This window comes from Pelodiscus sinensis, chromosome 27, assembly GCF_052426305.1.
Source record: "Pelodiscus sinensis isolate ZL-2025 chromosome 27, ASM5242630v1, whole genome shotgun sequence".
Lineage (NCBI taxonomy): Eukaryota > Metazoa > Chordata > Testudines > Trionychidae > Pelodiscus > Pelodiscus sinensis.
Genome location: NC_143078.1, coordinates 7,954,866 through 7,976,901, shown reverse-complemented (window position 1 = coordinate 7,976,901; position 22,036 = coordinate 7,954,866). Strand labels below are relative to the sequence as shown.

The 22,036-nt window shown below is 49.5% G+C and overlaps 1 protein-coding gene across 4 annotated transcripts in view; it reads left to right on the top strand.

Moving 5' to 3' along the window:
* TMCC2 (transmembrane and coiled-coil domain family 2) overlaps window positions 1–22,036 on the top strand; it is an 84,288-nt gene that overhangs the window by 24,052 nt on the left and 38,200 nt on the right. The window contains exons 1-2 of one of the 4 annotated variants that reach the window (XM_075909882.2): window positions 15,511–15,991; window positions 21,050–21,192. The exons of 2 other annotated variants lie outside the window; for them this stretch is intronic. In XM_075909882.2, coding sequence (XP_075765997.1) covers window positions 21,118–21,192 — 75 coding nt within the window. In that variant the 5' untranslated portion in view covers window positions 15,511–15,991; window positions 21,050–21,117. Of the gene's footprint in view, window positions 1–15,510; window positions 15,992–19,392; window positions 21,193–22,036 lie in introns of those variants that run through there. One more of the 4 variants, XM_075909881.2, reaches the window with a different exon arrangement.

Genomic DNA, 22,036 nt, shown 5'->3' with positions numbered 1-22,036 from the left:
AGGTTGACAGGCGGCAAACGCTCCCATCGGCTTCCCTTATTTCTCACGAGGGGCAGGAATACCGGCACTGACAGGAGCACCCTCTGGGTTTGATTTAGCGGGTCTTCCCTAGACCTGCTAAATCAAACCCAAGAAGATCGACTGGGGCAGTGTCGATCTGCCACATAGTGTAGACATGTCCTACGAGATATAGTCACAGCCTCACGGACACACACAAGTCAGACACAAATACACCCATGGACACTCACACGGCACTCACTAGCCCAAGCTCACAAACTCCCTCACCCATCTTCAGAGTCCCTCGCCCAGGCACAGACATCCCTAGAGGCACATCTACATGCTCCCATTCAAACAAGCATAGTGTGTAAATTCACTTCCTCCGGAGGGCTCCTTTGCCGGACCCGAGCAGTGTCTAAAGGGTCCATTCCCTTAATGGACACGGGAATCTGTTCTGGCCCCGATGTTACTTGTTTTGTTTTGCTTTGCTTCTAGCCTTTTATTATGGCCTAGGATTGGCCTTTGCTGCAGCACCCACCCCACTGACCCCTTGTTTGCTTGCCACACGAGTTTCCTACCATGGTAGCTCAGACTGACATATGAGAACTGGAAAATAAAACAGAGTTTATGTCAGTTGATAAGGCAGCATAAACGAGCACACAAAAAAGGGCAGAGAAATAATTAAATGCACAAGATACTATGAAAAATAAGATCTGAGGTGATACTGTGACAGAAAGGCCTTCTTAGGGCAACAGAAACAATAAGAATATTTTAGAAAGACAAGAGCTCTGTAATATTAACTGCCTCATGCTGTGTTATGTGTCCATAGCCTTGGGGGAAAAATAGAGCCTCCAGGGTCTTTTCCGTAGTGACCTCCGTGCAGGGTGGAAGTGTGTGAACGGGCAGGAAATTGGCTGCTCCTCCCTGGCGTGCTGTGAGGTGCAACCTGATATGTGTGGTTTGCTCTCTCCCTCCATCCCTGACCCTCACTGGGCTAGCGACAGTGCTTCCCCTCCTTGTGACCGGCTGGCTGGCGAATGCGTCCCCCTCAGCCAGTCACCTTGAGCTACCGCCTTTGTTGCCCTGGGGAAAGGCCGGCTCTGCTTTGGGGCAAGGGCTGTCTTCTTGCTCCACGTTTGAACTAGGGATGCGAACAGGTAACTGGTTAACCAGTTCTCTGGGGAGCAGCCCCCCATCCATGGCCTGCCATGGGTGGTGGGCTGCCCCAGCTCTATGTGGCTGGCAGCTGGGGCCGGGAGCCAGCCTCAGCCCCAGCATGGAGCTGGGCGCGGGAGCGCTGCAGGCTGTGGGGCTGGCGCTGGGAGATCCCACAAGTCAGTTGACCAGTTAAATGTTAGGTAAACATGTTAGGAGTTTACATCCCTAGTTTGAACAGCACACTGCTGTCCCGATCCCTGGCTGGAGCGACATAGAGCTGGAACACCAGGGGCTGGCTCTAGAGCCGGATACTTTCCTGCCTCTCTTTGGGTGCCAGCCTTTATGTCCCAGCAGAACGGGTATAAAATGTACCCCAGATCCAAAGGGAAGCACTTAACACCCACCCTGCACAAGGACAAAAGCCAGCGCAAGGCACAGTGCATGGGAGGGTTGGGTTCAGAGGTGCTGAGTATAGCACACAGGAATGCTGCCCTTTGCCCCTTTCACACCCTGCATCGTGGAGAGCAGGAGGGAGGAGAAAAGACTAACAGGAAAACCTTTCGTATCCATGGAAAAGTACTGGGTGACCTGGGAAAGGGGGATTTCTCCATCACACTAGAGTCCATGACAGACACAGCCATAAATTATCTTCCCCTGTCTCTAGCCTCTCTCATCTTCTCTCCCCCTCCCCCCCGCCATCCCCGCCCCTGTATTTTCAAGGTTACTCAGAAAGATGCTTCTTTGTTTTAAAGCTATGGGACATCTAGATGAGCATTTAGCTCTGTGGCCGCTCATTTGCAGTGGCAAGCCGTGTAGATTTCTCCCTGTAATTAAGCTGTGAGCTGTGGCCTGAGAGAATGCACCGGCTGGTGTCTGGGAGCCAGGAAGATTACAGTAGAGGATGCCTGTCTTGTTGGGTTACTGCCAAAGAGCGGTCCCTTTGTGAGAACTGTAAATCAGTACAAAGCCAGTAGCCATTCAGACCGCTGGAGTCACATGCCAGGCGAGAGCCTCTCAGTGTGATTAAAACATTTCGCGCTCTCAGCCTGTTGAAAATCAATAGTAAAACCACACTTCGCAGGCTAAAGAAAACCCCGCTTCGTAGGGCTAAAAGACCCCCTAACAATCCTGCTTCTTAAAATAACCCAGACAGCTCCACTTCCTGAAGTGAAAATCCCCAACCACATGGGCTACAGCGAGTTAAGATAACGAAAGGACTTTCCCAACTTGTAGAAAATCCGACTTAGCACCTTACAGGCACTGGATGAAATTCATTCCTATACAGAGCACCACTTATCCCTACTCGAGCTCGGATATGAAGTCTTAAGTAAGATTTAAGTGTTGTGTCGGCCTTGTGCTTTGCCCGCTGCACATGGGTGAATCTGGCACATTCATTCATTAATCGTTACAGTAGGGCAGTATTTTTGTCCCTATTTTCACAGACAAGGCAAAGAGACATGAAGGAGCAGAGTATGCAGTATACAGATACAATCTAGAGCAAGATTTAACTCAGAGAAGCTATGGGCTCTGTAGCATTCCCACACTGTGTGTCTTGTAATGCAACTAGTATTGTCTGATGGAAATGGTTCAAGCACTCGCTCCTTTATTTCTGAGTCCCAGGGAGTTTCTGCTTCTGCCAGTTTGTTTTGAACATTTTGATTTTCAGTGGCACGTTCTGTGGTTAGGGGGAAGTTTGGGGACTTCAAATGTGGTTAAAATCACGTGACGCTGCAAAAATGTTCTTGTCTTACCCAATGTTATCTGCTTCTCTGCGTCTCTCTGACTCAGATCCGCTTTCTCTGCTGACAATCAACAAGCTATTTATTAATATTAGTTTTGCTGTTCATCCTGGGCAGCTACAGGTGAACAAGATGCATTTGGTTCTGGCTTGTACACCATCCATAGCATTGGCAGGGAGGTGCCATTTGTCAGTTCTTTCCTTCACAGAGAAACAGCGGCGAAGAGATAGGACGGGAAGTCAGAGAAGTTGCATTCTACTCCCAGTGGCATGCTGTGTGCCCGTGGGCCAGTCATGTCTCGGTGCCTCAGTTTCTCCTCCCACTCTTAATCTGCCTTGTCTACTTAGAATGTGAATTCTTTAGGGCCAAGACTGTCTCTCCGCCCTGCATGCATTTGTACGGCACACAGCATAGCGTGTGGCTGATCCCAGTTGGGGCTTTCCCACACGACTGAAATACAAAGAAGAATATAGGTGGACCTCTCTGGTCCAGCAGCCTCTGGGCCTGACCAGTTTCGAACGAGGGGATTTGCCCGAACAGGGAAAGCTCCTCCTCTTGTGGCCTGTGCTGCCCTGCTGCCCCCGGCTAGGGCCCCAGCCTCCTGGAGTTCTTTAGTTGCCATCGGCTCAGCTTCTGCTGTGAGCTCCTGGAGTGCCATGGCTGGGGCTGGAGGTACCTGGCTGTGGAGTTCTAGCCACGTTCTGGTTCCAGTGGCCTTTGGGGGGGCAGCCCCAGCTCCGGACCCAGCTTCAGACCCAGCTTCAGACCCAGCTCCAGCCAGGGAGCTCTGGCCCCTGTCCCAGCCTCAGCTGTGGAGCTCCAGCCCCGGTTGCATAACCAAACAGCTGGGATCTCCAGCCTGCAGGCAGCCAGGGAGCTCTGCAGCTGCCTGGCTCTGGGGCCGGGGCCGGAGCTCTGCAGCCATGGCTGGGGCCAGAGCTCCCTGGCTGTGGCTGGGCTGGAACTCCCCAGCCTCGGGGACCCGAACCCCCGACACGGACCTCCCATCCGAGTTGCCATCCCCTGCTAGCCTGCTCCTACCCTGCCACCAGACATTCCCTGTTCCTGGGCTTTGTGGTCAAGAACCAGGGATGTTTCTGGACCAGAGAGTCCTGGATTAGGGAGGTACAACCTGTCCCAGGAATAACATAAGAAGCAGGTGGGATTTCAGATCTTGGGTGCAGTCTGTGGTACTGGATGCTCTACATTCCTGGGAGCATCATCAGTCCCCAGCTAGCCCAGGACTGAGGTATGCAAAGATGGCTTTATATTGTATACTAGCGATGGGCAACCGAGGCTAGTGAGTGGGCTGCATGCGTGGCCCTCCTTCCTCTCAATGGGCAACAAGATTGTCATGACCAAAACGGTCTGCCAGGACGGCAGTTTTGCTAACTGCACTTGCATGCCTAGAATTTGCAGGGAGTGCCGACTGACCCATAACAGAGCTGGGATTGGCTACAGAGGGAGCGAACGGCTCTGACAACCAATGTTGCATGCATCCAGCATGCCCCTCCCTTCGTGTGCCACGGCTTTACATACTGTGTCACTTTAGGTAGGAAAAAAACGACACGGATTAAAACCAGCAGAATCTGGCAACTCTGCGTGTGGGCGACAGTAAACAAAATGTCTCATTGGGCCACGTTCCATTGTTTCCTGCGTATCATGCACCTTTATAGGATTCGTTAAAGCAGTGGCTGGCATTTATGATTGTTTCTTGACGGTGCCAAACCAGTTTCTTGAGGTTAGCTAAGGGCATTGGTTAATGCTTTCATCTCCAGGCTGCTTGCATCTCCTCCCGGCTCCTAGAACAGAGAGCCACAGGGAGCAGCCTGCCGCTTAAAGCGGTGTGGCTGCTCTGTGCCTGAGGGCCCCGCTGGAATGGAGACCGGTGGGCCGGGTCTGGCGGCCCGTGGGCCAGATTAGGCAGCCCCCAGGCCAGATCCAGCAGCTTGGTGGGCTGGATCCGGCCCGCGGGCCATGCCTTGCCCACCCTGACCTAAGCACAGGTTTAACTTTGAGCGCATGTTGTTCCATGGAAGTAAGTCTCTTCAGGCAGTTCTTCTGGTTCTCCCTGCGCAAAATGGGGGCAAGAGTAGTTATCTGCCTGGCGGGGCAATTGTACTGCTCATGCACTTAAATTTAAGCATGTGCTTATGGGCCGGATTTTTAAAGGTATTTGGATGCCTAAAGATGCAGATAGGCACCTTATGGGATTTTCAAATGCTCCAGTTACCCAACTCCATTGGTTCCCATTGATTCCAGTGGGAGTTAGGTGCCAAGCTCCCACAAAGCTGCCATCTGCAGCTTTAGGAGCCTACATACCTCTAAAATCTGGAACTGAGTGCATTTGATTGGGTCCTGTTGTATATTGTACATCTTAGATTGTGAAAGTCTGGGGCAAAGAGGCTTCTGTGTTATTTGTTTGTACTGGGCACAGTACAATGAGGATTTGGTCCCTGACTGTGGTCCATAGATGTTACTGCTGCCAGGCCCACCAAAGGGGCAGGCAAAGGAGCAACTGCCCCAGGGCCCAGCAGCAGCTGGAAACCCTGGACCCTTTTGAATTACTGATGGAGCCCCAGGCGGTGCTGACGGGCTGATGGCGGGAGGCTAGCTCCAAGCCCCGCCCCTTCCACCTGAAACCTCGCCCCTTCCAGGAGCACAAAGCCTTGCCCAGGGGCCCAGCCGTACTAATTTTCCCTGCTCCTCCATGGCAGGCGGGTCCAAATGTTGTCCCCCTTTGCACATGGAGAAACTGAGGCACCGAGGAGCAATGCAGCCTGGCATTTCCAAATACAAATGTTCATTCTGTTCCTAAGAGGCTTGTGCAAATCCCAGTGGCACCAAGAGACAGAATCTTGCAAGCTCTCTGTATGCTAGACTCCGACTGGCTGGCTGACTTAGCCCTGCCACAAGTCCATGTGCGCACCGATAGCCGACCCCAACTCTTTCTGTCCCAGCTGCATTGCAGATTGCAATGTGGCATGCCGCATTAATAAGAATAAACTTTTCACCCAGGCATTTCATATTGAATTTTGAGTTAATTGCATAACAGCTTAAGTGTAAGAGCTGGATTAATCTCTTACATAATTGCTCAGCCTTAGCAAGTGTTCTTGGAGCAGCCATTGACATTTTTTAACTAGGTCCCTGCAGCCTGCCTTACCAAACTTAATTTAAGGCACTTCTGTTTTCAAGTCCTCTGCCTAGTTCCCTGCAGCCTACCTCTTTTGACCCAGAACCCCCCCTACTGGTGACAAAATTGTTTGCATGAAGTTATTTTCTGAAATTCCACACCAAAGGCTTGTCTACACCTGCAAGGTACTACACTGTAACATTTTCACTAGTGAATGTGGCCCTCCTTCATCGTAGTGGGCCACAAGATTGTACTAATCAAGGTGGCTTCCCGGGACAGGGCAGTTTTGCTAACTGTGCTTGCATACCTAGAATTTGCAGGGGGTGCCGATTGAACTGTAGCAGCGCTGTGACCGGCCGCAGAGGGAGCGCACGGCTCTCACCATCAGTGTTATGTGCAACCAGCACGCACCTCCCTTCACGTTTCCTGGCTTTGCGTGCGCGTCACGTTAGTAATAGCAAAAAACGACATGGATGGAAACCAGCTGAATTTAGCAACCTTATGGGTGGGCAACGATAAGCAAAACATCTCTTGGGCCACAAGTAGAACCCCAGTAAGCCCCACGTGGCCTTAAGGCAACAGGTTGCCCACCCCGATCTAAGTCAATGTTTCACAAGTGGTAAAAAAGTCTCCTCCCAGCAGGAGCGAGCTGCATCCTACCCAGACTAACTGGTACGATGGGGCTCTTTTGGTTAGGGCGGAGAATTAGAAGTCAGGCCTGTTGGGTTCTATTTCTAACTCTGGTATATCATAGGTGACATTAGTCAAGTCACACTCTCTGCGACTCCTTACACCCCTTTGTCAAACTGGATTGCGTTTATCGGCATTGCAGGCCAGGTTTCTGACACTGACTTTTGTCTTTGAAGAACCGGATTGAGATCATCAAACAGCCTTCAGTGGCAACAATGTTGGCATGATCTGGATTCCAAACTAGCAACCCAGAGCGGACAGGCTCATCATAGATTTGACCCTTGAGCCTCCACTCCCTGGGAAATTAATCTCTTAACCTTAGAGCCAACCTTTGGGTATGTCTACACTACAGCATTATTTCGAAATATCTAATTTCGAAATAGTTAATTCGAAATAGCTTATTTCAAAATAACGCGTCTACACACAAAATGCATTTCAAAATAGCGTTTTTCTATTTTGAAATAGCGCATCCACACTGAGTGGATGTTGAATCGCATTTAAGGCTGGTTGGAACCAGTTCCAACAGGGCATCAGGTCAGAAGTTGTCTTGTGGCCAGGGCACCCTGGGAAGGGCTGGAGGCCTCCTATTTCAAAATAAGCGTCTACACAGCGCTTATTTTGAAATAGCAGTTTCAAAATTAGTGCTATTCCTCGTGGAATGAAGTTTACCAATTTTGAAATAAGCCCTCCGCTACTTCGAATTAATTTCGAAATAACGGGATGGCTGTGTAGATGCTAGGAAAGTTATTTTGAAATTGCTGTTATTTCTAAATGACTTTGCAGTGTAGACGTACCCTTTCTTTTCTGTTATGAGTTCCTGAAATCAGAGCTGAAACCTCCCCACAAGAGCAGCTTCTCCAAGCGCCCTCCTAGGATGCTTTGCCTGCTCCACATTTTCTGTTGTGTGGTGTAGTTTAGAAAAGCAGGCTACTGTAGTAGTAAGAGTAGGATAATTATGGGATGAGACAAGGCACATTTGCTCCCTGACTGGATGACTGCAAACAACTTCTGATGTGCTGCTCTTTTCCCCTGCACGCAGAATGCCACAGATGCTCCATGCTACTGCAAGACACCACGTGGCACAAGCGGTCTTATCAGCCAATCATGGAGCAAGAATCCTTCTGTGCCACTTTCCAATCCAATTCACTGGGTAACCGGGTCCACCTCCCCTTTTTTTAGGCTCTTTTCTTCTGGAACACGGAGACCTTGGCTATAGTGATGAGCATCTTGTGACTCATTCAGATTTCAAGCGATTGCAGTAGACTTCCTTGCGTTTGATGTTGATTTGTCTGACAGGCTGTGAGTTGCTTAAAACTTGATTGTATCTGACCGAGGGTGACTGCACGTACTTCTTTCTTTTCTCTGCTTTGGGCCATTGTGGTGGCTTTGTGACTTAGGCAGATGTCTCACGGGGCACACGGTTGAAACTGGACAGCTTCACTCCCCACATTCCCTTCGCACATCAGAGCCGATTGAGGGGGAGGGGCAGGCTAGTAGATTTTGTGTGCTCCCACTCCTCAGTGAGTAGTGGGGGGGCTGGACCACTAGCGTGAGCTCCACATTACTGGGGGGTGTGAGCCTTGAGGGCTGGATCCAGGCAAACCGGGGGCCGGATGCGGCCCCCGGACCTGAGGTTTCCCACCCCTGCCTTACTGGATGCCTGTAGGTTTGCTGGTGTGTGCACACATGATGTGTGTGTGTGTCTGGCATTTGTGTTCATGCATATGTGGAGTATGAGAGTACGGTACCTTTGGGTGTGGGGCGTGCATGGCATATACATGTGTGGGTTTTGTATGGGCAGGATTATGTATGTTCATTTTGATGTCAGTGGAGCTCTACTGAGTTATGCTAGCTGAGGATCTGGCCTTTTTTTGTGTGGCGTGTTTGGGTTGTGTGTTCACATGACTTACACTTGCTTGGTGCGTGTGGTTTGTATACAGCATGACTGCATGCAAGTGGAATGCACATGTGAGTATTTGTGCGGGTTGCATGTTGAAAAAAAAAGCAAACACGATTCTGGGATGCATTAACAGGAGTGCTGTGAGCAAGACACGAGAAGTCATTCTTCTGATCTACTCTGAACTGATTAGGCCTCAATTGGAGTATTGTGTCCAATTCTGGGCACCACATTTCAAGAAAGATGTGGAGAAATTAGAGACAGTCCAGAGAAGAGCAACAAGAATGATTAAAGGTTCAGAGCAGTGTTTCTCAACCAGTGGTACAAGTACCCTCAAGGGTACTCGAGAGAAGTGCGGGGGACACGTCAACACAACTGTGCTTTATTATTTTTGTACTTTTTACACCCGAAAATTTCATCACCTGCACAGCTATGATTAAGTTGTTTAAACAAATGTTTTTCAATGGTAGAAAAAGATTGTGTGTCTGAAAACTGTAGGTACTGGGGGTACTTTTTTTTTTTTTAAGAGGGTACTTTTTTTTTTTGAAAAAGGGGTACTTCATAAAAAAAGGTTGAGAAACACTGATCTAGAGAACATGAGGGAAGACTGAAAAAATTGGGCTTGTTTAGTTTAGAAAAGAGAAGACTAAGAGGGGACATGAGAGCAGTTGTTAAGTATCTAAAAGGGTGTCACAAGGAGGAAGGAGAAAAATTGTTCTCCTTGGCCTCTGAGGACAGGATGAGAAGCAATGGGCTTAAACTGCAGCAAGGGAGGTTTAGGTTGGTCAGTAGGAAAAACTTCCTACCTGTCAGGGTGGTTAAACACTGGAATAAATTGCATAGGGAGGTTGTAGAATCTCCAGCTCTAGAGATAATTAAGAGCAAGTTGGACAGACATCTATCGGGGATGGTCTAGATGGTGCTTGGCCCTGCCGTGGGGGCAAGGGACTGGATTCAATGACCTCTCGCGGTCCCTTCCAGTTCTAGTGTGCTAGGATTCTATGTTCTGTGATTGTAACAGCAAAAGTGCAAGGATCACGTCTGGGTGATGCAAGAAGTTGTTATTCCTGGTTTAAAGCAAGGATCAGGTCTCAGGAAAGATGCTCTTGCAGATTCTCTGCGCCTGTGCCAGTGTGTGCGCATGTGCACGTGTGTGCAGAGGTTCAGAGCATTGGTCTTTGAAATCAGACATCCTGCCTCAGACAGCAGCCCATGACTATGGTTTGAGAAGAAGGTGCAAATGCTCTGTTCATGCGCCTACTCCAGTGGGCAGCTGTGCACATAGGGAGAGCTTCCTCTGGGTGTTGGCAGCAGAGGAGGGGTGGGGAGGCTGGGTAGCAGCCGCACCACCTGCTCTTGTGTGGAAGGGTGGGGGTGTTTTCCGTGCTCCCCAGAGTGTGGCATGTCTGGATGAAGCCAGCAGGTGCTGCTGCAGCCCGTGGGCCGAACAACAGAGCGCTGCTTCGAAAGGCATGGGGAGATGCGGATTTACCACCCGCACTGCCCAGCACTTGTCAAAGCGCTGGAGATGGGAGCAGTGGCGCAGGCACTGTAGTGGGGAGGGAGGAGGGAGGCAGGCAGGCCACAGCAGCTCTGAGGAGATTTTTCATTATCTCACTAATCTCCCCTTGGTGACCCGCCAGGGAACAGCCGACAGAAGGGGATTATCTCCCTGCTGAGTTGGCGGTTGAGGCTGGCACAGCGGAACCCCACTGGGCTGGGAAGCATCGGCATCCTGCTCACAGGTCTTAACCCTCCCTGGCCCTTGCTCAGGCTGGACAGTTTGCAGCCACTGTCAGATTAACGGCGGCGCGGATGCAGGTGGGTGGCGCCCCGCAGGGCTGCAGCCTCCATGAGCAGTTGAAGGAATATTCCCCTTTCCTCCCTCCCCTAGAGGAACAGGGGAGCCAAGCTAGATTTGTCCAGGGTGCTGCTGGAGAGCCAAGCGCAAGGTCACCTGGGATTCTGCTACCTGCCTCATGCGGCGAGATGGTTCATGTCCAGGTGAGTGCCTTCGTCCCTGTCCACTTCCCCTCCCCCCAAACCTGGAGAGGACAGCAGGAGTCAGCCAACCCCGCTGGATGCTGTCTGTGCCGCTGCATCTAGCAGAGTGTGCCCTGCAGCAAGGTGCGGTGGTGCACAGAATGGAGTGCAGTGGGGTAGAAGACCACAGAGAAAGACACTGTGTGTGCAGGGAATTTGTAGAAAGCCTTTTGCTGCTCGGATGCTGATTCCAATCCAGCCCCCGGTGGTCGTCTCTGTCCAGTGTCTGTGTAGCAGCGCTCTGCTCTGTTCCTAGCGGACGGGTATTCCCACAGGCCCCTCATCATGTAGGAAACACCTGGCTTGCGGAGGTCAGGGAAGACTTTCCGTAGTGGGGAGGGAGGGATAGGGAGGAGTAGGTCAGCAGACGCCAGAGCGTGGCAGGGTCGTCTACATTACTAGCCTCAAGACTCCACATCACAGCCAGTCCCAGCATAAATAGATGGTCCCTCTTCCGAAGCCGGTCTCTGCCTCTTCATTGGGCTATGGGGCTGCTGCTGAGCATTGTGGGGAGCCTCCGTTGTGCCAGCAGGTTTGAGTGCTCCTCCATCAGCCGCTCACGCGAGGTTTCTCCTGTCTGGGTCAAATGTGTCTGTTCGTTTATGGTGCTTTCATCAGCGACATAACTGAGGCCTGCATCATTGTTTCGTGCCTCACTCCCATTTCTGGTGTGGAAAATCGGCCTCTTTCACTTTTGCCTCCAGCCTGTAAACAAAGTCCTAGCAGGGAGATCAGAGCTGGACAGGTCTGAGCCTTGCATCTCTGCTGTGGACAGGTGTGTTTTCAGCCCAGAGAATTAGGTGTCCAAAATCCATTTAAAAGTTGCAAGGGCCGGGCTGAACGATTGTTCTCCAGAAGAGATTTCAGCAGCCGTTGTTGGTCACTCTTTTGGTCATTAGATGGCATCGTAACTGCGCCACATTAGGGCTGCGAGGGAGCTGCGTGTGAGGCTTCCTAATTCAATTGTTTTAATAGAATTCACACTAGAGATTAAGATACTGTGAGGAGGTCTGTGTGTGTCTGTGTAGGCACGTGCACAACAAGCCGGACTTTGGATGATGGCACCTACTGGTTTACACCTATGAAGATTCCAGACTGGATTGAAGGCAGGAACACACATGAGGACTCATTGTGGTTCCTCCCCCTTACGGAAGCAGAGCACAGTCTGATCCAGCTGGCATCCGCTGTGAACAGCTGGTGGCAGCGGGCTCTGGGGAGGGGGTGCAGGTCAGAACGGAAGTGCAGTGGTAGGCGTGAGGGATGAGACTGGACTAGCTGTGCAGGTTGAACCTCTCTAGTCCGGCACCCTGCGGACCTGACTGGTGCCGAATCAGAGAATTTGGCGAATTACAGAAGATCATTATTGCCTACTAGCATTACCAACACTTCCACTGCTTACAAGCTCTTAGAAGACATGTAGGGGTAAATCAGAGCTAAATAACAGCACAGAAGACCGAGACCCAGGACTAGTGGCTGTAAACAAACTTTATGGGACTGCGGGAACCTTGGCCACACCCATGCTAAGTAGATAGCCGGCTAACTAGATTCATGCCGGACCACGGATGATGCCGGACCAGAGAGTTCTGGACTAGAAAGATGCAACCTGTGTTGCTGGCCAGGCCTGAGGTAGGGTTGTGAATAGGTAAGTGGTTAACTGGTTACTTGGTAAGCATTACCCATTAAGGGTGATGCTTACTGGGTAATGGTTAACCGGTAACGGGGAGCAGCCATCAGCCCCACCCACTGCGCCACAGACAGGGGCTGCTCCTCAGCGGTCGTCCCCTCTTTAACCAGTCAAACACTGTGTTTAATCAGTTAACCAATAAAATGGGATTTTACTTCCCTAGCCTGTGGGGCAGACCAGAGCACAGAGGGGGGGCCAGCGCTGGAGCAGCAGGGGGCTCTGTGGGTCAGACTCAAGATGTGCTGGCACAGCTGTGAGATGGGGTACCTGTGACTGGACTAGCAAGGAGCATTTCAGGTCAGGGCTGAGGTGCCTGGGCAGAGTCGGCCTGCATGGGCGAGTTGTGTTTCCTTGGCATCCCGAGAGACGAGAAGAGATCGACACTGGCTTTGTGGAAGGCGGCTCTCCACCTTGGGGAAAAGGCAGAGGGGAAATGAGGGAGAGGTCATGCTGGGAGGAGAGAACCCAACAGAGGTCATTGTCTTTGCTTTTCTCTGAATGCTCCCTCACGTGCTGTGAGCATCCCTGGAGTCCCCTGGCTGCAGACAGAGCAACCTCAGCTGGGCAACTCCTAACTGACGCTCCTGTGACTGAGGGCAGAACAGGTCCCTCCCTCTCTAGGGTGAATCTTCCTGCCAGCAACAATTGTGGGAGCTCGAGAGAAGAGCCAGGAAAAGAGACTCGTAAGCTTGGACTTTATGCCCATTGTGGAAGGAACCCTTTTTTGTATAGCGCCCGGCACCCATCCCTAGGTGCAGCATCTAGGTACTACTGCAATGCAGATAGTCACGCGAATACACTGCCCTGAGGCAGACTGGCCGGATAGCTGGAATCAGCTGTGCCAATGTATGAAATAAATATCGTGGGGGCCGTGAGTGCCATGGGGCAATAGCTCATGTCAGAAATTGACCACTGAATTTTTCGTCAGCGCATTGAAATGCTTCAGTCAAGCTCCCTGCACGACTGCCCTTGGCTCTCTTGACAGGATAAAATTACAGTAACGAATGACAGCGTCAGCTGCCGACTCCTTTTCTCCTCTCCCTCCCCTCCTTCCTCCCCCCAGCAGCACTGATACCTTCATGCTCCTCAGATACTTCAGTCATTAGCCATACCAGAGAAGTGGGGGCTGATACCTCAGATTGGCTTCTGAGCAGAGGGAGAGATCCGTTTCTGAATGGAATGGGTCAGCGGTATCCCTGGGGTGACTACGTGGCTGTCAATAAAATTATACTGTGGTGGTGGTGGGATTTGATCCAATGAGTTTAAACCAAGCCCTTTCAGTACAGAAGAGCTCAGAATACGTCACAAACAGATTCAGTGACTATCCACGGGGAGATTGAGGTCAGCTCTGAAATGAAAGTACCTCTGGGGTGAAACAGGGTGCGGTATTTTGGTTGCAGTAAACAGCAGAGAGGGGGATGAAATTGCATTCTCTGTTTATACTCTCACAAAAATAAAGCCGCTCCATGGCCTTCTTAATATTCTCCTCTTGACCCCAGCATTCCCCCATTACTACTTATACTCTTGCCTGGTTCATGTGGCGTATGATATAACAAAGGGCAACCATTTGCTTCACTATTGTGTTTTCTTCTTAATCCATCCCCGCACTCTCCCACCCAGCTGTTTTCTGTGCGCCAATCCTTGCATAACTGGTATTTCCTGCCCGGGGATTCTCAGCATTTGGGCAGTTTTAGGGGACCGAAGGATCATGGCTTCCCACGTGAGTTCTGTGTGGTTTCTTATGTGGCGGGCCTCGCATATCAAACCTTAAAACCCAAGGTTCTGTGTGTGTCTACATGAAAGGCTCAGTGACAAGTACAGCAAAACAGAGAACCAAGAATGGAGTCCACTGGATGCCCCTATTACCGCCCTCTCTAATTTAAAAGGAGCATCGAGAGGCCCTGTCCTTCACTTGTTTTTGGTAGCCTTCCAGTTCCCCTGCTTCCGTGTCTGCAGGATTCCGCAACAGTGTCTGTTCAGACACACTGCTCCTTCTCAAACTGCTGCTGTTAGGTTGCATGTTGTCTGCTGAATTCTACCCAGTCCTTTGTAATTATGGGGGCTATGTTTGCTCCTAGTACAGTGTTTCCCAATTGGTGCAACGCGAAAGCAAGCTGGCACTCACCCCCTCTTAAAGAGACAGAGCTGCGACGGGACTTTTTTTTTTTTTTGCTTGACGAAACGCGGCGTGGACCTTAAAAAAAAAAAGGCAGCCCTAGTAGTTCCACGGCCAAATAGAATTGGGAAACACTGTCCTAGCATACTGAGCCCAGAAATTCTGGAAAGACCAGAATTATGCCTTTGAACATAAGAAGGCCCATCTAGTCCAGGATCCTGTCTTTCGACAGTGGCCAATGCCAGGTGCCCCCAAAGGGAGTGAACAAAACAGGGAATCATCAAGTGATCCACCTCATGTTGCCCATTCCCAGCTTCTGACAAACAGAGGCAAGTGACACCATTCCTTCCCATCCTGGCTAATTGCCATAGATGGATCTAACCTCCATGAATTTATCTAGCTCTTTTTTGAACCCCTCTGGCAAGGAGTTCTACAGGTTGATTGTGTGTTGTGTGAAGAATTACATAAGAATGGCCATACTGCGTCAGACCAAAGGTCCATCCAGCCCAGTACCCTGTCTGTCGACAGTGGCCAATGCCAGGTGTCCCAGAGGGAGTGAATTGAACAGGTACTGATCAAGCCATCTCTCTCCTGCCATCCATTTCCACCCTCTGACAAACAGAAGCTAGGGACACCATTCCTTACCCATACTGGCTAAAAGCCATTTATGGACTTAACCTCCATGAATTTATCTAGTTCTCTTTTAAACCCTGTTATAGTCCTAGCCTTCACAACCTCCTCAGGCAAGGAGTTCCACAGATTGAATACTTCTTTTTGCATGTTTTAAACCTGCTACCTATTACTTTCATTTGGTGACCCCTAGTGTACATTTAGGGCCTCATCAAAAGCTCACTGCACTCAACGGGAGTGTTTCATTGGATCAAGCCCTTTAATGTAGAGACTGTGTTCTGGAGAGACCCCACTGGAAGAATTGTTACCAGATATTAGGTCACAACCTTTGCTCCAGTTCCTAGCTGGCCTTACATGGAAAACTCCAGACTGGTGGTCCCCGTAACATTGAGGACTGGCTGTATCTCATCCTTGAAAGTCCTGAGCTGGTGTTAGTGCAGATAGCTTAGCCATCTGCTGTGCAGCCCAGAGCGGAGACCTCAGGGAAGTCAGTGAAAGTTCCTCCCGTCTGACAAGCCACGTTCTTGTTGGCTGCGACGGGACTGGGCACAGCAGCGGCTCCTTCTTCCGCGCCAGCTGGCATCTGATGGAGTTCGGTTTCAAGGGGGGGGAGCGTTCCCCCTTTTAAGGATCAGGTTACGCAGAGCTTGTCAGAATTCACAACTGTCCAGTGACAGACTCTGCTCCTGAGCGCCAGAAGGTTGCACGTCAGGCAGTGTCTCCTCCAGCCCAAACTCTGAGTAAATTCAGGAGGGGAAGAGTTTAATGCTAAAAAAGTGGCGAAAGGGGATTCTGCCTCCAGGAGGCTGTTTTGCTTCTGAAGAATGAACAGAAATACCTCTATGCTGTGAGCTGTTGGGCAGGGGATGCCAGGAGTCCAGGGTTATTTTCCAGCACCTCCAGAGTATCCTTTGCCTATTGCTTGTAGCTTGGAAGGAGAAGACAGGAGCAGAGACTAAGCCAATTGGCTTAGATCGAAACAGGCTCGACTTGGATGGGTCCTCTAACACAGAGGAGCCTCATTCACTCATCTGAACCGCAGGGAGGCCGGAAGTGGATTGTGTGTTTTATGAAGTATGGATTCAGCTGGCAAGCGTGGTTCAAATATGTCTATTTTCAGGGTGCTGAATCTCATGATGTCGCATTGCTGAGTGAGTCTGACCACTTTGGTTTAATTTTAAGGGCCAGATCCGCACTGGAGCCGTGATGAATGACACGAGGATCTGGTCCTCAGTTATTTATGGTCTGTGATACTGATTGTTACACTATTCTTTTGTTAAGGAAAGGGGCCCGGTTATCTCCCGGTGTGACCCCTTCAAAGCCAGTGGAGTTACTTCATGGTTGAATTTGGGCCACATAGTCGTTGATCCACTAGAACTCACTGCTGAACTCTTAGTGGTTACATCTTTACGCAGCAATGGGATGAGCCCCCTGCTTTTGTAAGAAAATGATCCGGCTGGTGGGTTAGTGAAGAGCAAATTAGCAAAGGTTCTACGGAGACGATTTTGTCCGTGATTTACGAGTAAAACAAAGCTGGATAAATTGACACATCCTGGGACATGAATAGATGAACAGGTGGAGATAGCAACATGTTGTGTCTTCAGAGCACATTTTACAATTGTTACGAAAGTAGAATTTGAAAGTCACTCCCCCTCTCGGTCTCATCATTGTTTGATGGTCGCGCATAGTGAAATCAGCACTGAATGCCACTTTCCGTTTGTGCCCTTGTTTAGACAGATTGCCATTCCCAGTGCGGTTTTGTTTGACCTTTAAAGACCATTTTTGCTAGGAGAAAGGATGGTTGTTGGTATGCAATCCAGGGCCACATAGGAAGGAGCCTACAGATAAGCACCTAAGTCTGTATTTTGCACCTACATGGGCACCCTGTTTTTCTGAGGGGCGGAACGCCTACAAATTGTACTGAAGTCAATAGGAACGAAGGTGCTCGGCACCTTTTAATGCTTAAAAATAATAGCATCAAGTGGTTGTCCTCCATAGATCTCAAAGTGCTGTACAAAGGAAGTTCCCACAGATGGGGAAACTGAGGCCTGGAGAAGGGAAATGAGTTGTCTGAGATAGCCTAGCAGGCCAGCAGCTGAAGTGGGAATAGAGTGCAGGTCTCCTGAGTCCTAGTTGTGCTCTATCCTAGGCAACAGTGCCTCCCGCATCAGACCTAATTCACATTGGTACCTAAATATGGACTTGGCTTTAAACCATGGCTCAAAGTTTCCTGTGGGACTTTGGGACAGAGTACCTCACTTTTCCCATCTGTAAAATGGGGATAACTTTGTTAGTGCTAAGTCCTTACTCAAGTAGGAGGTGCTCAGGGGAGGAAAAAGATAAATCATCCCAGGACCTTCAGAAAATGTTAGGGGTTTAAAAGTCACTGAGAGAGGGGCTAAGACTCAAACTATTCTTGAGAAAAGAAATCAGGGTCAGGATGATATAAATTGCCCCCCTCTCTTCCCAACCCTCTTAGCTAGAGAATGCAAATTGATGACAGCAGCTTTGTTAGCCAGACCTAGGGAATTCTTGCAACATGCCTTCCCTGTGATTTCATAACAGCTGCAGAGTTCAGGGATATTTCATGCTGAAGTTGGTAGAACATATCCACCCCAACAATACCTCACAGATATTTAATAAAAATGAAAAATACCAGTGTTGCAAAGAAATCAAAGCAATCAGGGCAAATTAATGTATTTTAGATACGCTACCCTCAGCATGGATTGGTCTTTGGATGTGCTCTTTGAGGGCTTTCTCCGCTCTGGGAATGGGGAGGTCAGTCCGTCGTGTGTGCCTGTTTCATGATTTGTTTCTGAAGTAACGGGGCCCTTTTCCCTTTTGGTTCAAGAGCACTGTGTCTATTAGTTGGAATGGAATGTACAAACACAGATTTAGCCATTTATGAGAGGGTGCACAGTCTAGTGATCAAAGCAGGAGATGGGCCATCCAGACCTCTGGGTTCTGTTCCCTTTAGAAGGTAAGTGTGGTAAAGTAGTCAGATCTAGGGGCTGGGAAACAGGATGCTGCAATTTTATTCTAGGGTTTTTCACTGCCCCCCTAGTGACCCTGGATAAGTCAGGTAGGGACACATATTGTCTAGAATAGTTTCTAATTTCTGGGTACCTAATTTGAAACAAATTGGGCCTGATTTCCTGAGGTGTTGAAGGCCCATTAGTCTCGTGGAAATTAATGGCAGTTGGTGGCTATTTTATAAAAATGAGACCCAAGTTCTTTCAAAGTGGGCACCAAGAAAACTGAGGCATCAGAAGCCACTTGGGACAGTGTCCGCTCTCAACTTTCTACGCCTCCCTTTCCTCATTTGTAAAGTTGGGATTCTAATTAGTTGTATCTCCTCCTGACCTGGGGTGTTGTGGGATGTTATTCATTCATGCTGATAAGGTGCTTTGAGATCCTTGGATGAAACATGCCAGGAAAGGTCAAAATTAATCACAAGAGGAGGCTCTTAGATACTGCTCCTAGCTATTATCATTTCATTAATCCTGAAGGGGATGTAGCTACGGTACCAATGCACCGGTTAGCAAACAGACTTGTTTTCCTAACGCTTCCTTTGACTGAGGGCCATTGTTTGCCATTCCAGTTCATGCTACTGCATAGTCCTTTGAAGGGTACAGTCGAATGAATAGATTTGTATTGTATGCCCACTGTACTGACAGCACCATTTGCCAGCTCATGTGAAAGGTAACACACCCAAAGCTGACCTGGCAAGATTTTTGGTGGTGGGTAGCAGTACATTCAGAAATTCCTAGGGCCCCATTGTTCTCTCCTTGACATCTGCTGCTATCCGGTTCAGCCAGTGGGATTTTGTGGCTGAGAGTAGAATTTGGCTCTCAGCACTAGGGATTTTAAAATGTGTTTAATCAAGTAAACGTGTAACTGTAAAATTTCAGTGGTTACACAGGGTATGTCTACACAGCAAAGTTATTTCGAAATAACTTTCCTAGCATCTACACAAGCCAACTGCTATTTCGAAATTAATTCGAAATAGTGGAGGGCTTATTTCGAAATTGGTAAACCTCATTCCATGAGGAATAGCACCAATTTCAAAATTGGTATTTCAAAATAAGTGCGGTGTAGATGCTTATTTCGAAATAGGGGGCCTCCAGCCCTTCCCAGAGTGTCGTGCTGGCCACCCTGGCCACAAGGTAACTTCTGACCTGATGCCCTGCTGGAACCAGTTCTGGAACCAGTTCCAGCTGGCCTTAAATGCGATTCAGCATCCAGTTCCAGCTGGCCTTAAATGCGATTCAGCATCCAATCAGTGTGGATGTGCTATTTCGAAATGCATTTTGTGTGTAGATGCGTTATTTCAAAATAAGATATTTTGAAATAAGGCTGTAGTGTAGACATACCCACAGTTACATGCAGGAGAGGGAGCCCGGGGGGGGGGGAGGGGAGCAGGCAGCTCCCCAGGAACTGGTGTGTAACATACCGTGTAACCGTGAAGGTTAACCGATGAGCCCAGGCTCATTGGTTGACTGTGTACATGGCTGCACTTTCATGTCCCTGCTCAGCACTCAAGTCAGAATGAACAAAGGTATTCCTGGCCAGTGACTAAACCATCATTAGACTCCTTACCCCCACTACATTCACAGCCTGTGTCTGTCCAGCTTCATCCTATTTTGTGGCTCTGTTTACACTATGAAAATGTTCTAAAAATCCTCCTCTGTAGCTAATGCCAACTCATCTGCACTGCTATTAGCGGCACTGAGAGTCCTACAGTAGCTGGGCTTTGGGCTGCCAGGTCATGGAACTCTGCTCAGAGTAGGCCTGATTTCCCAGAAGCTTTTAACACCACCAGCTCTCAGGCTGCCAATGCTCTGTCTGTTGGAGCTCACCAGGTTTTAGCAGCTGTGGGAAATTTTCCAGAAGTTCCTCAAGTGTTAGCAGGCCCTTAAATAACATCACTCAGGGAGTAGCAAATCCCACACTTAAGGGATAATCTTTGACTTATCTCTGCAACAACGTCGGCCCAATTTATCACAATTGAGAATTGACCCACCTGGCTGAGTTGAATATAAGCCAACTCCTCATACTCCCCCTCCCCACAGCTCCCTGGCACAAATATTTCTCAGTCAGTCAAATCCTGGGGCCCTTTCTAGGACAAACCTTCCCTTAGAGCCAGTGGGAGTTTGCCCAAATGCAGAGATTTGAAGCTGTGAATTTTTCCCCCGTCTTTCCCATTACTACTGTTACTTCAGTAATGTCCCCAGGCACCAAATAAGATTGGGAGCCCGCTGTGCCAGAGGTGGAACTTGTGTGTAGTAAGAGACAGTCTGCACTTTGAAGAGCTTGTAATTTAAATGGACATCGTGTAAGATAAATGATGCATTTATTTCCCTCTTACGTAAAGGGAGCTGAGGCATAGGGTAGATTAAGTGATTTGCCCAAAGCCACAAAGGGAGGCTGTGGCAGAGCAGGGAACTGACTGCCCAAAGTTTGTGTTTTAGCCCATTGACTTAGCCACAAGACGGTCCTTCCTCTAAGGCTGCCTGGCTTGATGAATCCCTCTTTGAAGAATACCATATAAGAGAGATCTCTGACTTTGAGGCCTTGCAGTGCTGGTGGGTATCTATTACTGCCATTCCCATGTGGATATCCTATCATATGTCTGTTAGCTGAACTGTTAAACATAAAAAACCACACCTAGTGTTTATTTCTTAAGCTGTTTCTCACCGGAAAGGAGCAGCCTGCTCAAACAAAGCGCGGCGGTTTTATTTGTTCTCACAACGCCTTGGAAAAGCTGGTGCAAGAGAGATGGTGCGTCCCTTCCAGCACCCAGCCTCCGGGTTCCCTCTGTTCTCACTGGCACCAGCCTGTGCTCGTTGTTCTTGGCAGCTGATACAGAAGCTTCAGTTCCCCACAGAGCTGCCTCTGCACACATGGCACATAGTCCCCCGCCACCGCTCACCCTTCTAATCCTTAACTTCAGCCATGACAGAGGGAGAAGAGCTGGCCAGCCCAAGGATTGCTGGCCTGACGTTCTGCAGAAGCCACGTGTGCGTCCTCATGCCGGAAAAGCACTCTTCCGACTCCTGTCCTGGGAAAAGGATATTGCTATTAAACTCCCTAGTGGGAGCCTTTGTAAGTACGTCTCTCTCCTCCTTCCTGCTTCTGTGCGTGGGACAAGGACATTTCCAGGGATAAGTGGTGAGGACCAGCGTGGAACCTGGTAGAGAAGGGCTGGCTGCTAAGTGGCTGGAGCTCAGGTCTAGAAGGCTTCCAGCTGCAGTCTTGCAGGGCTTAGGCCAAGAGAGGATGTGTAAGGCTTTGAGCACTAGGGCTCACAGGTCTCTAGAGGGCTGGGGTGCATGAGGACTAGGAATGGATCAACTTGCAGATCGCTGCATGTGTCAGTCTCTTGGCTGCAGCAAACTAATCTCTGAGCTTTCTTAGCTGGTTTGATGGAGCGTGGCTCTTTTTTGACTTTTTAAATGGCGTGCATTGATTTGGCAGCTACTCTGATCTACTCGAGAACCTCAGGTGTTTCTGTGAAGCCCTGCTACAGCGCAGGGCAGCTTGGAGGAAGGTCTTCTGGCAGCATGGCTCTTGAAAGCAACGCTGTGCCAACGCAGGGCCTCTTGCTGGCACTGACAGGGAGCAGTGTCTGAAAGCCGGTGGGTGTTGATGAGTTGTACTGTGAGGTGACTTGTTGCTTGTTGTGGATGCTTGGGGTCAAGGTTTCAAAAGATTTCAGGGTTCAGTTTTCCAGAGCTTAGTGCCTTGTGTGCACCATGCTTCTGAAAATCCAGCCAATGTTGTAGGTGCCTAAAGGAGACTGGAACTGTCATGAAAATTCTGCCTCTTATTAGCAAGGTCTGAAAAATAGATGTAGTTCTTGTGCCGGATTAAGTCTGCTGGTGAGAGGCCAGGGGTAAAGATGCGGGGGAAGCCTGCCAGCAAAGTTAGTGGTCAACGATCCTCATGA